The sequence below is a fragment of the Oncorhynchus mykiss genome, chromosome 15, assembly GCF_013265735.2.
Source record: "Oncorhynchus mykiss isolate Arlee chromosome 15, USDA_OmykA_1.1, whole genome shotgun sequence".
In the NCBI taxonomy this organism is placed as follows: domain Eukaryota; kingdom Metazoa; phylum Chordata; class Actinopteri; order Salmoniformes; family Salmonidae; genus Oncorhynchus; species Oncorhynchus mykiss.
The window spans coordinates 7,460,244-7,474,264 of record NC_048579.1 but is presented as its reverse complement, the minus strand read 5'-3'; the positions used below and the strand labels follow the sequence as shown (position 1 = coordinate 7,474,264).

The 14,021-nt window shown below is 46.8% G+C and overlaps 1 protein-coding gene across 4 annotated transcripts in view; it reads left to right on the top strand.

The window, feature by feature from the left end:
• Window positions 1–14,021, top strand: part of LOC110490894 (collagen alpha-1(XI) chain) — a 177,949-nt gene that overhangs the window by 18,337 nt on the left and 145,591 nt on the right. For 2 of the 4 annotated variants that reach the window (XM_036945698.1, XM_036945697.1), the window contains exons 4-8: window positions 1,122–1,284; window positions 7,118–7,243; window positions 9,491–9,595; window positions 11,220–11,330; window positions 12,001–12,285. In XM_036945698.1, coding sequence (XP_036801593.1) covers window positions 1,122–1,284; window positions 7,118–7,243; window positions 9,491–9,595; window positions 11,220–11,330; window positions 12,001–12,285 — 790 coding nt within the window. The remainder of the gene's footprint in view (window positions 1–1,121; window positions 1,285–7,117; window positions 7,244–9,490; window positions 9,596–11,219; window positions 11,331–12,000; window positions 12,286–14,021) is intronic. The other 2 variants (XM_036945699.1, XM_036945700.1) reach the window with 2 other exon arrangements.

Genomic DNA, 14,021 nt, shown 5'->3' with positions numbered 1-14,021 from the left:
TAGTAGCACGGGGGATAGGAGAGGTTATGGTCCTGGGTTGCAGCACAGGGGATAGGAGAGGTTATGGTTAGGGGGGTCCTGGGTAGTAGCAGCAGCATGGGGGATAGGAGAGGTTATGGTTAGGGGGATCCTGGATAGTAGCAGCAGTATGGGGGATAGGAAAGGTTATGGTTAGGGGGGTCCTGGGTAGTAGCAGCAGTATGGGGGATAGGAGGGGTTATGGTCCTGGGCTACAGCACAGGGGATAGGAGGGGTTATGGTTAGGGGGGTCCTGGGTAGTAGCAGCAGTATGGGGGATAGGAGGGGTTATGGTTAGGGGGGTCCTGGGTAGTAGCAGCAGTATGGGGGATAGGAGGGGTTATGGTCCTGGGCTACAGCACAAGGGATAGGAGGGGTTATGGTCCTGGGCTACAGCACAGGGGATAGGAGGGGTTATGGTCCTGGGCTACAGCACAAGGGATAGGAAGGGTTATGGATAGGGGAGTCCTGGGTAGTAGCAGCAGTATGTGGGATAGTAGAGGTTATGGTTAGGGGGGTCCTGGGCTGCAGCACAGGGGATAGGAGGGGTTATGATCCTGGGATTAGTCCTCTTCCTCCTCCTTCTCCTTTCTCAGTCTCCTCCTCCTCTCTTCTCCTCCGGATCCTCTTCCTCAGGACAGTGTTTTGACTGTGCGCCTCCAGCTCTCTCTTGCTCTTTCCTGACACACACTTTCCACAATGTTCAACACGTCTGTCATGCCGAGTAACCCAGAAGGAGGATTAAGTTTGGAGTTTAATGAGTATAATCCAGTGTTAAACAGAGTGTGGAGGCCAGAATGTCCTGGAGGGGGCTCAGGAGGTGTTGGGTACACGCGTGGCCACGTCGGGTAACCCTTTTGAGTTCGTCCCAAATGGCACCCTCTTTTTTAGTGCTATGGTCAATAGGGTGTAGGGTTTCCTTTTGAGACGCAAACAGTGTTCTGTCTGTTTGTGGAGGTTTTTATTAGTCTGGTTAAAACCTGCTGTTTCATTGGATGAACGCACCATTCAGTCTGGTCACAGCAGGGTTTTTAGCAGCAGTCTAATCTGAATGTACAGTATCTAACCATGCCTCTCTGTGTTGTTCTTGTCCCCTCTAACAGGTGGCATCGTGTGGCCATCAGTGTGGAGAAGAAGACGGTCACCGTCATCGTGGACTGTAAACAGAAGATCACCAAACCCCTCCTCAGGGGTGACCGTGCCTCCGTCAACACCGACGGGATCACCGTGTTCGGAACCAGGATCCTTGACGAAGACGTCTTCCAGGTAAAGACAGGATGTTGGATAGGATGCTGGGCTGTACATTCTGCTTGGTTGCTGTAACATGGTGATGTTAACCTCATCCCCAGTCTAATGATGCATAGCGCATATAAGCCTGGAACACCAATGACTCAAATCTGTTGTGTGTGGGAGTAAAAGAGGTGCACAAATACACTGAACAAAAATATAAACACAACATGTAAAGTGCTGGTCCCGTGTCTCATGAGCTGAAATAAAAGATCCCGGAAATGTACCATATGCACAAAAAGCTTATTTCTATCAAATGTCTTTCCATCCCTGTTAGTGAGCATTTCTCCTTTGCCAAGATAATCCATCCACCTGACAGGTGTGGCATATCAAGAAGCTGATTAAACTGCATGGTTGTTACACAGGTGTACCTTGTGCTGGGGATAATAAAAGGCCACTCTAAAATGTGAAATTTTCTCACACAACACAATGCCACAGATGTCACAAGTTTTGAAGGAGCGTGCAATTAATAACATGCTGACTGCAGGAATGTCCACCAGAGCTGTTGCCAGATAATTTTATATTCATTTCTCTACCATAAGCCTCCTCGTTTTTGAGAATTTGGCATAAATGTGTATGACAGCGTGATCCTGTTCCCGGCAATATCCAGCAACTTCATAGACCAACAATCAACAGCCTGATCAACTCCATGTGTTGCGCTGCGTGAGGCAAATGGTGGTCACACCAGATACTGAATCATTTTATGATCTACGCCCTACATTTCTTTTTAAGGCGTCTGTGACCAACAGATGCATATCTGTATTCTTGTGAAATCCATAGATTAGGGCCTAATGAATTTATTTACATTGACTGATTTCCTTAAACAGTTGAAGTCAGAAGTTTACATACACCTTAGCCAAATACGTTTAAACTCAGTTTTACACATTTCCTGACATTTAATCCTAGTAAAAAAGTCCCTGTCTAAGGTCAGTTACGATCACCACTTTATTTTAACAATGTGACAGAATAATAGTAACATTTAATATTTTTTTGTTCAGTGTATCTTTGCACTTGTTGACTTTAAGAGGAATCCAGATGTCGTTGTATCAGTTGCAGTTCGTCTTTGTTGATATTTAATCAGCTCTGGTTGTGTGTGACTTGATGACTCATTGACATAGAGACAAACATGCAGGAGGAGGCTGTGTGAAATACATAGCATTCATTCTTGCACCTACCTAGGGTGTTCATTTTTAACTATGAATAAAATGGTATGCTCTGAAAGTTTATTGGCTTATACGATGTTGTGTCTCTTTAGAATCTGAACAACGGAAATGTAATGTCTGTATTTCTTTCGGTTAGAATACGAGAAACGTCTCATTTGTTTGTACATCAAACAATCAAATTAATTTGGCCTTTTTCAGTTCTGCCCACACATTTTCTATAGGATTGAGGTCAGTCAGGGCTTTGTGATGGCCACTCCAATACCTTGACTGTGTTGTCCTTAAGCTATATTGCCACAACTTTGGAAGTATGCTTGGGGTCTATGTTCATTTGGAAGACCCAAGCTTTAACTTCCTGACTGATGTCTTGAAATGTTGCTTCAATATATCCACGTAGTGTTCCTTCCTCATGCCATCTATTTTGTGAAGTGCACCAGTCCCTCCTGCAGCAAAGCACCCCCGCAACATGATGCTGCAACCCCCGTGCTTCACTGTTGTCCCGGCCCAGACTGGGGACAGACAGACAGATACAGGGCAAGAACCAGAGACACCAAGTCCCGGCCCAGAAGGTGTCTCTACAAAGTATTGACTTTTGGGGGGTGAATAGTTATGCACGCTCAAGAGTCCCAGCAACAGTTCTGCGAGCAGGCCTTTCTAAGACTTCTGCGAGCAGGCCTTTCTAATCGACCTGGCCCGGGTATCTTGGAAGGATATTGACCTCATCCCGTCAGTTGAGGATGCCTGGTCATTCTTTAAAAGTGTCTGTCTGTCTGTCTGTCCCCAGTCTGGGCCTGGACTTGGGGGGTCTTTGGCCCTGTGTCTGTCTGTCTGTCCCCAGTCTGGGCCTGGACTTGGGGTCTCTGTCTCTGGTCCGTGTTTGTGTACAGACAGCCTTCACTCAGGCATGTCCTAATGAAAGCTGACTCTAGGCAGGGTTCAAGCCACTCTCTGTTGGTGTATGGGTGACAAATGAGGAAATGCGTGTCAACTTAATTTAGACCCCAGGTTGATCTCAGCTTGATCTCTCCTGTGTTCTCTCCACCCCCCCCCCCCCTAACCCCTATATCCCTCCATCCCACTCACCCCCCACACATCACGCCCCACCCCCCCACATCTCTCCACCCCCCCAACCCCTCCATCCCTCCATCCCATTCACCCCCCACACCTCACGCCCCACCCCCCACACCTCACGCCCCACCCCCCCACATCTCTCCACCCCCCCAACCCCTCCATCCCTCCATCCCCCACACCTCACGCCCCACCCCTCCATCCCTCCACCCCATCCCCCACCACTCCATCACTCCACCCACCGCCCACAACTCCATCCCCCCACCCCACCCCCCACCACTCCATCCCTCCACCCCACCTCTCCCTCACCCTTCCAGACTCCTTGGCACACAGCTTCAATGCTGATGCCCAGTTTGCAGGCCAATCCTGGCTTTCACGGTCTACTGATTGTGTGAAATAGGTGACGTGATCACAGGTAATCAACTTAAACATGGCTTATAATAATATCGTTTTTTGCTCTGGGGTGGTATTTACATTAGTTTAGGCAGTAGGTGGTCCCTTAGATGTTTTGTTTAGGTTTTGGATTTAAGTACGAGATAAAGAAAGGACTTAATTAAATACCAACCTGGTCTACAGTGAGTATTATTTGGGATGTTATTTTATTGTGGAACTGATGAATTGGCAGAGAGAGAGAGAGAGAGAGAGAGAGAGAGAGAGAGAAGTGTATTTTCCCAAGGGACAAGGCTTAGCGTATGGATGTTTATACACTACCTGTTAACTCTCCAACCTGAGGCCTGTGGTTATAGTTAACTCTCCACCCTGGGGCCTGTGGCTATAGTTAACTCTCCACCCTGGGGCCTGTGGCTATAGTTAACTCTCCACCCTGGGGCCTGTGGCTAAGGTTAACTCTCCACCCTGGGGTCTGTGGTTATAGTTAACTCTCCACCCTGGGGTCTGTGGCTATAGTTAACTCTCCACCCTAGGGCCTGTGGCTATAGTTAACTCTCCACCCTGGGGCCTGTGGATATAGTTAACTCTCCACCCTGGGGCCTGTGGCTATAGCTAACTCTCCACCCTGGGGTCTGTGGATATAGTTAACTCTCCACCCTGGGGCCTGTGGGTTTGGCCCAGCATCTTCGGGTTAGGGGAGGGTTTGGCCCAGCGTTGTCCGTGTTAGGGGAGGGTTTCGCCCAGCATCGTCGGGTTAGGGGAGGGTTTGGCCCAGCATCGTCGGGTTAGGAGAGGGTTTGGCCCAGCGTTGTCCGGGTTAGGGGAGGGTTTGGCCCAGCGTTGTCCGGGTTAGGGGAGGGTTTGGCCCAGCGTTATCCGGGTTAGGGGAGGGTTTGGCCCAGCATCGTCGGGTTAGGGGAGGGTTTGGCCCAGCATCGTCGGGTTAGGGGAGGGTTTGGCCCAGCATTGTCGGGTTAGGGGAGGGTTTGGCCCAGCATCGTCGGGTTAGGGGAGGGTTTGGCCCAGCATCGTCGGGTTAGGGGAGGGTTTGGCCCAGCATCGTCAGGTTAGGGGAGGGTTTGGCCATCCGGGATGTCCTTGTCCCTTCATGCTCTAGAAACTCCTGTGGCGTGCCGGGCGCATGCAAGATGACACGTTCGCCAGGTGTAAGATGTTTCCTGTGACACATTGGTGCGGCTGGCTTCCGGTGTAAGCGAGCAGTGTGTCAAGAAGCAGTACGGCGCTTGGCAGGGTCATGTTTCGGAGGACGCGTGGCTCTCGACCTTCGCCTCTCCCGAGTCCGTACGGGAAGTTGCAGCGACGGGACAAGACTGTAACTACCAATTGGATACCATGAAATTGGGGAGGGAAAAGGGGATAATTTTTTTTAAAGGTGCACCTGATTTCACTCACATTGAGTACCCTCAAAGTATCCCGGAGTATACTACCTCCTCCCACCTCAACCCGAAAACCCAAACTGTTTCAGAAGTTAACATCTCTACCAATACCAGTTGGATTTCATCGCCCATTTAGGGGAAGGTTTAATTGGTGTTCAGGAAGCAGGTTTAATTGATGTTCAGGAGCAGGTTTAATTGGTGTTCAGGAAGCAGGTTTCATTGGTGTTCAGGAGCAGGTTTAATTGGTGTTCAGGAGCAGGTTTAATTGGTGTTCAGGACCAGGTTTAATTGGTGTACAGGAAGCAGGTTTAATTGGTGTTCAGGAGCAGGTTTAATTGGTGTTCAGGAAGCAGGTTTAATTGGTGTTCAGGAGCAGGTTGAATTGGTGTTCAGGAAGCAGGTTTAATTGGTGTTCAGGAAGCAGGTTTAATTGGTGTTCAGGAAGCAGGTGTAAGTGGTGTTCAGGAGCAGGTTTAATTGGTTTTCAGGAGCAGATTTAATTGGTGTTCAGGAGCAGGTTAATTGGTGTTCAGGAGCAGGTTAATTGGTGTTCAGGAGCAGGTTAATTGGTGTTCAGGAGCAGGTTTAATTGGTGTTCAGGAGCAGGTTAATTGGTGTTCAGGAGCAGGTTAATTGGTGTTCAGGAGCAGGTTAATTGGTGTTCAGGAGCAGGTTAATTGGTGTTCAGGAAGCAGGTTTAATGAGATCTGCATTGCCTTTTGTTCTTATTTCCTGTCACAACAGTGCAGTGCCTCACAATCTCGGCTGACATTTTTATAATCTCAGGTTGTTTCGGTGATTGTCCTCCAGCTTGCTGTGCTGTAGATTGTCAATACTGCACATCCATCCATGTTTGTCTACCTTTGCTCTTCCCGCTGCTCAGACAGCACACATGGATTCCAGGTGTGTCTTCTGTTTGTCTTCCTGATGGTACATGTTTGTTTGATTTTGCTGCCTGGCTTGGTAAACCCCCGTGGTATGAATAATAATGTACTTACCCAGCCAGTGTCTAAACTTGATTTTTCTCTGTGTCCTGTGGATGTGTGTCCTGTGGATGTGTGTCCTGTGGATGTGTGTCCTGTGGATGAATGTCCTGTGGATGTGTGTCCTGTGGATGTGTGTCCTGTGGATGTGTGTCCTGTGGATGTGTGTCCTGTGGATGAATGTCCTGTTGATGAATGTCCTGTGGATGTGTGTCCTGTGGATGTGTGTCCTGTGCTTGAATGTCCTGTGGATGAATGTCCTGTGGATGAATGTCCTATGGATGAATGTCCTGTGGATGAATGTCCTGTGGATGAATGTGATATGGATGAATGTCCTGTGGATTAATGTCCTGTGGATGAATGTCCTGTGGATGAATGTGATATGGATGAATGTCCTGTGGATGAATGTCCTGTGGATGAGTGTCCTGTGGTGATGTGTCAAGCTGTTTAATGAGTAGGCTAGAATCGCATTCCCTTTCAATTACTACCACTGAAGTCTGAGACTTCTAAATCACTGTGTCTCTTTTAGAGGCTGATGGGTTTACCTGTTTTCTGACATATGGGTTTGATGTTCTGTCTATCTTCTTCCCGCTATCACCTCATTTCCTGTGAATATGATCTGATGATAGTTAGCTTTTTGCTTTAGTCCAGAGATCAATAGTCATCAAATTTGTTAGTAAAGTTAAACATATTATTTAACCTTTTTAAATGTTTGTGTTAGATTTTTAACATCGGTACATACAATATCACACTGTGTCTATCTGCTAACTCTTAGCCACAACTAATCCTTCTTTGTTTCCTTTCCTTTCCGCAGGGTGACATCCAGCAGCTGCTGATTGTGGCTGATCCTAAAGCAGCTTATGACTACTGTGAACACTACAGCCCTGACTGTGAAACTCCCCACGGCCACTCCTTACAGGCCCAGCAGCCTGAAGATCAGGTCAGTATTTCGAGGGCCCCCCTGGATGGGGGGACCCACTGGCCCCCAGTGTAAGTGAGTGGACCAAGACCCATTCTGGCAGTGCCAGCTCTTGAGGGTTAGTCGTTATGTACCAAATCATAGATCCCAGACACACAGGACATATAAAGTCAGTCATCTCTCTTAGAACATCATTAGAGAGAGGGGTGTGTCTTAGAACATCATTAGAGAGAGGGGTGTGTCTTAGAACATCATTAGAGAGAGGGGTGTGTCTTAGAGCATCATTAGAGAGAGGGGTGTGTCTTAGAACATCATTAGAGGGGTGTGTCTTAGATCATCATTAGAGAGGGGTGTGTCTTAGAGCATCTTTAGAGAGAGGGGTGTGTCTTAGAACATCATTAGAGGGGTGTGTCTTAGAACATCATTAGAGGGGTGTGTCTTAGAACATCATTAGAGGGGTGTGTCTTAGAACATCATTAGAGGGGTGTGTCTTAGAACATCATTAGAGAGGGGTGTGTCTTAGAACATCATTAGAGAGGTGTGTCTTCGAACATCATTAGAGAGAGGGGTGTGTCTTAGAACATCATTAGAGAGAGGGGTGTGTCTTAGAACATCATTAGAGAGGTGTGTCTTAGAACATCATTAGAGGGGTGTGTCTTAGAACATCATTAGAGAGGGGTGTGTCTTAGAACATCATTAGAGAGGTGTGTCTTCGAACATCATTAGAGAGAGGGGTGTGTCTTAGGACATCATTAGAGGGGTGTGTCTTAGAACATCATTAGAGAGGGGTGTGTCTAAGAACATCATTAGAGAGGTGTGTCTTAGAACATCATTAGAGAGAGGGGTGTGTCTTAGAACATCATTAGAGAGAGGGGTGTGTCTTAGAACATCATTAGAGAGAGGGGTGTGTCTTAGAACATCATTAGAGGGGTGTGTCTTAGATCATCATTAGAGAGAGGGGTTGTGTCTTAGAACATCATTAGAGGGGTGTGTCTTAGAACATCATTAGATAGGGGTGTGTCTTAGAGCATCATTAGAGAGAGGGGTGTGTCTTAGAACATCATTAGAGAGAGGGGTGTGTCTTAGAACATCATTAGAGAGGTGTGTCTTAGAACATCATTAGAGAGGTGTGTCTTAGAACATCATTAGAGAGAGGGGTGTGTCTTAGAGCATCATTAGAGAGAGGGGTGTGTCTTAGAACATCATTAGAGAGAGGGGTGTGTCTTAGAACATCATTAGAGAGAGGGGTGTGTCTTAGAACATCATTAGAGAGAGGGGTGTGTCTTAGAGCATCATTAGAGAGAGGGGTGTGTATAGTAGTACCCTGCCGCCCCAATTCAGTAAGTCAGTCATTCATCTAGTCTGCTTCAGATGTAAGTGCTGTAGGATATAAATCCAACCATTGCTATGAATGCCAGGTTCCACTACCAACCCTCAGCTTTACTACATGCAGCTGGTACTTCTCATAGCTTTCCCTGATGTACAGCTCAGCTTTGTATTATCTTTTAAAACACCCCCACCTGTTTATAAAACTGTCGCTCTACATGGACTCTATGGACTCTATCAGTGCTGGTCTTAGTATTTATTTTTATGTTTAGAGTGTTATGGCCAACTGATGCTTAACCCATTACTTTGCTTTGTAGTTGTGTTGTTTAAAAGTAGACTCAGCGATATCACATAGATGCAGAAAGTAAACAGCATAGTGGGTCAATGTCCGCGACAACGAAGAGTGTTGAAGCACGAGGCTCGACTTCTCTACTGTTTTTGGTCCCCTGGCTATCAGGCTGTAACAGTGTGAACAGAACCCATGCACCTTCGATCTCACTCATCTCAATATCTCCGGTCCGGCTCGTGGCAATGTCATTTCGCTGAGTCTACCTTTAAGAGCTAGCTATCACTGATTAATGATATTCCTATAGTAAGAAAGTATTGTCATGTACTGTGCAGCTACACATCAGTTTTATAAACAAGCGTCAGCTATGCATTTCCGTTGACAGTCAGGCTACACAGCATGTCGTTGGAGACAATACTTTGATGACTTATACAATATGACGTTCTAATTACATTGTACAAGATTATTCATCTTTTTTTTATTGGATAATGCAAATCTAATGAGTGTTATTTTCAGGCAGGTTTTAATTCATAATATGTACAGTACAGGTTATGTTTATATCGCCTTTTGTTTTTGCCGAGAAATGGATTTTTCTCTGTTAAGCTAATGCTAACGCTAACATGCTAACGCTAACATTTCTACCTCTCCCCCTCCAGTACACTACTACCGATGACTTAGATTACAGTGAGTTTTATGATTATTCTGAAGTAGAAGGAGAGACTGTTCCAACAGACGAGTATGAGGCGGGTAGTGACCCACAGGTAAACAAAACACTGAAGAAAGATACTTGTTTTGTCCTGTGGTGTCTTACTGTACCCTTTGTGCCATACCCCCCCCTTTCCCAACTCTTTGTGGTCTACCGTTTACTGTATGTCTTGATGTGTCAATCAAACTTGTAATCTTATTGTAGCTATAAGGCCCGCCCTCTGCTCTCACACGTGGCGAATGCCAGCTTTTGATTGGTTTGTCTTATGTTCAGGTTTGTGTCTCAGGTTGAAAACAATTTCTGGTGTTGATGTTTACTTTCAACCCCCACCCTTCCTCTGATAAAATCAAATCAAATGTTATTGGTCACATACACATGGTTAGCAGATGTTAATGCGAGTGCAGCCAAATGCTTGTGCTTCTGTGTAGTGAAATGCATGTGCTTCCGACCGTGCAGTAACATCTAACAAGTCATCTAACAATTTCACAACAACTGCCTTATACACACAAGTGTAAAGGAATGAAAAAGAATATGTACATAAAAATATATGGATGAGCGATGGCCGAACGGCGTAGGCAAGATGCAGTAGATGGTATAGAGTACAGTATATACATTTGAGATGAGTAATGTAGGGTATTTTAACATTTAAACGTGGCATTGTTTAAAGTCAATAGTGATACATTTATTACATCAATGTTTCATTATTAAAGTGGCTGGAGATTTGAGTCAGTATGTTGTCAGCAGCCACTCAATGTTAGTGATGGCTGGTTAACAGTCTGATGGCCTTGAGATAGAAGCTGTTTTTCAGTCTCTCGGTCCCAGCTTTGATGCACCTGTACTGACCTCGCCTTCTGGATGACAGCGGGGTGAACAGGCAGTGGGGTGAACAGGCATCTTTTTAGCCTTCTCAGTGTCGTCTTGTTTTTCGATCACTATCGCCTTTTTCCACAGAAAGAAACGTAGTGTCTACATGAAAAAGAAAAGGGCCCGGAAGTCTCTTAAGTCTAAGGCTAAAAGCCCCTAATGTTCCTGGCCTCTAGAAAGCCAGCAGATAAAAAGGTTAGCGGTCGCTAAGAAGAAGACACAGATGAATGGCTATCAAGCAGCGGTCGGTGTAGTTCTGGCGCGGAGTATTAGTGGTGACAGTACCAGTAAAAAATAAATAACATCAGATCACATTCAGATCTCTTCCTCTGACATTTTCTGGAAGGAAATCTGTGATGCTAGACTGGAAGCTATACCTAACCTCCACCTTCCTACCTGTCTGTCTCCCCCCTCTCTCTCTCTCTGTCTCTCTCACTCTCTCTCTCTCTCTGTCTCTCTCTCTCTCTGTCTCGATCTCTCTCTCTCGCTCTCTCTCTCTGTCTGTCTCTCTCTCTCTCTGTCTCTCTCTCTCTCTCTCGCTCTCTCTCTCTCTCTCTGTTTCTGTCTCTCTCTCTCTCTCTCTCTCTCTCTCTCTCTCTCTCTCTTTCTGTCTCTGTCTCTGTCTCTCTCTCTCTCTCTCTGTTTCTGTCTCTTTCTCTCTGTTTCTGTCTCTCTCTCTCTGTCTCTGTCTCTCTCTCTCTCTCTCTCTAGACCCAGCAGAGTTAGAGCCAGCTGAACAGACTGCTCCTTCTGTGTTAACCTGCTTCTCTGTTCTTCTCCTTCTTTCCTTTTTTCCTGGTGCGACACAACTTTAGCTAAACAATGTAGACGGAGAATACACTGACTATACTGACAGTGAGCTTGACTACGGAACTGTAGAGGATACTCAGACTCAGTCTCCCATTGCCACCGGTGGACCGAACCAGGTAACTTTTAGATTTTCATATTTTATTTACTTTTTATTATAAGAAAGAAAGGGCAGTATTTGGAACGTGTAAGAGACAAGGAAGACCTATGAGCTAAGGAAGAATATGGTATGAAATAACAAAGACAAAACAATTCAAAAGCAATTGTTCTGTTTTGAACTTTTCTATTGACAATGGCAGAACCGTTGGACAGAGAAGATTGAACATCAGAAGCAATATGTCATGCATCATTTCATTCAATCCGCCTTAATGCTATCCAGTGACATTTAGTCTCAGATACATGACACAGAGTCACAGACAATAGTTTACAGTGTGCCTCACTGTAATAGACCAGTCTTCAACATAACGACACACAGACATGCAGTACATGAAACAATAGCTACAATTACACACTCGTGAAGTTGTATCAATATCTCACCAACAAACAGATTTTCCACTAAAGTAAATGGAACTTGAATAAGGTGTTACCACGTTGCCATAGCGTTCACCACGTGTCACAATGCCGGATTCATTTTGACCTGGTAAGGCTAAAGCTGTATAACATTACATAGACTGTAGCCTGCTCTAGCTACCTATGCCCCACCTGCTTGACTAACAACCCTGTTCCCTCCGTTGCTCATCCCTCCACCCGCCTCATCCCATCAATGCTCCCCTGTTTGGGTAACATAAGGCAGCGGAGGAGGAGATGGTTGCCGGTGACTACGTGGTCACTGGAGCCACCCCACTGGGTCAGGAGCCCCCCGCCGCCCCCGAGGCTGGCCTGGACAGTGTGGACCCCGGAGTGGACGAGTATGACTTTAAGGAGTATGACCTAGGGGGCGAGTTGGACAATAAGCAGTATGAGTATGAGGTGTATGATGAGAATGGCAATGAGCTACCCAACCCCACTGGTACCGCGGAAGAAGAGGTGGGGCTGGGGGTTCCCGCGGAAACGGAGGAACTCGCCCAGACTGCCGTAAGTATTGCACCCCTCTCCTCCGAACTTAGACTGACCGAGGGGTGTGTGTATGAACTGACCGAGGGGTGTGTGTATGAACCAGGGTCGTGGAGTCCCACTCCGGCTTACAGGCTCTCACCTCAGATTCATTGTTGCTCTAGTTTGTGTCTTGTCTTGGCATGGGGAGTCTGTCTTGGCATGGGGAGTCTGTCTTGCCATGGGGAGTTTGTCTGTCAAATCTAATCAATTCAAATTTTATTGGTCACATACACATGGTTAGCAGATGTTATTGCGAGTGTAGCGAAGTGCTTATGGGGAGTTTGTCTTGGCATGGGGAGTTTATCTGTCTTGGGGAGTTTGTCTGTCTTGGGGAGTTTGTCTGTCTCGGGGAGTTTGTCTGTTTTGGGGAGTTTGTCTGTCATGGGGAGTTAGTCTGTCTAGGGGAGTTTGTCTGTCTAGGGGAGTTTGTCTTGGCTTGGGGAGTTTGTCTTGGCTTGGGGAGTTTGTCTGTCTTGGGGAGTTTGTCTGTCTTTGTCTTGGGGAGTTTGTCTGTCTTGGGGAGGTTGTCTGTCTTGGGGAGGTTGTCTGTCTTGGGGAGTTTGTCTTGGCTTAGGGAGTTTGTCTGTCTTGGGGAGTTTGTCTGTCATGGGGAGTTTGTCTGTCATGGGGAGTTTGTCTGTCATTGTCATGCTGTGTTTGTGGAGCCTGTCTTAGTTTGAAACATCCACCCCACTTTTCAGTCTGTGAATGTGTTTCTGTCCTCTATATGGAGGTCAGGCGTTAACACGTATGTACACGTACACACTAACACATACTCAGATCCAGCACTACTACAACTCTACCTCTCCCTGTCTCTACTTCTTTTACCACCACCACCCAGCTTCATCCTATAACCACCACCCAGCTTCATCCTATAACCACCACCCAGCTTCATCCTATAACCACCACCCAGCTTCATCCTATAACCACCACCCAGCTCCATCCTATAACCACCACCCAGCTTCATCCTATAACCACCACCCAGCTTCATCCTATAACCACCACCCAGCTCCATCCTATAACCACCACCCAGCTCCATCCTATAACCACCACCCAGCTTCATCCTACAGTATAACCACCACCCAGCTCCATCCTATAACCACCACCCAGCTCCATCCTATAACCACCACCCAGCTTCATCCTATAACCACCACCCAGCTTCATCCTATAACCACCACCCAGCTCCATCCTATAACCACCACCCAGCTCCATCCTATAACCACCACCCAGCTCCATCCTATAACCACCACCCAGTTCCATTATATAACCACCACCCAGCTCCATCCTATAACCACCACCCAGCTCCATCCTATAACCACCACCCAGCTACATCCTATAACCACCACCCAGCTACATCATATAACCACCACCCAGCTCCATCCTATAACCACCACCCAGCTCCATCCTATAACCACCACCCAGCTCCATCCTATAACCACCACCCAGCTTCATCCAACAGTATAACCACCACCCAGCTACATCCAACAGTATAACCACCACCCAGCTTCATCCTACAACCACCACCCAGCTCCATCCTATAACCACCACCCAGCTCCATCCTATAACCACCACCCAGCTCCATCCTATAACCACCACCCAGCTTCATCCAAAAGTATAACCACCACCCAGCTCCATCCTATAACCACCACTCAGCTTCATCCTATAACCACCACCCATATCACACACACACACACACACACACACACACACACACA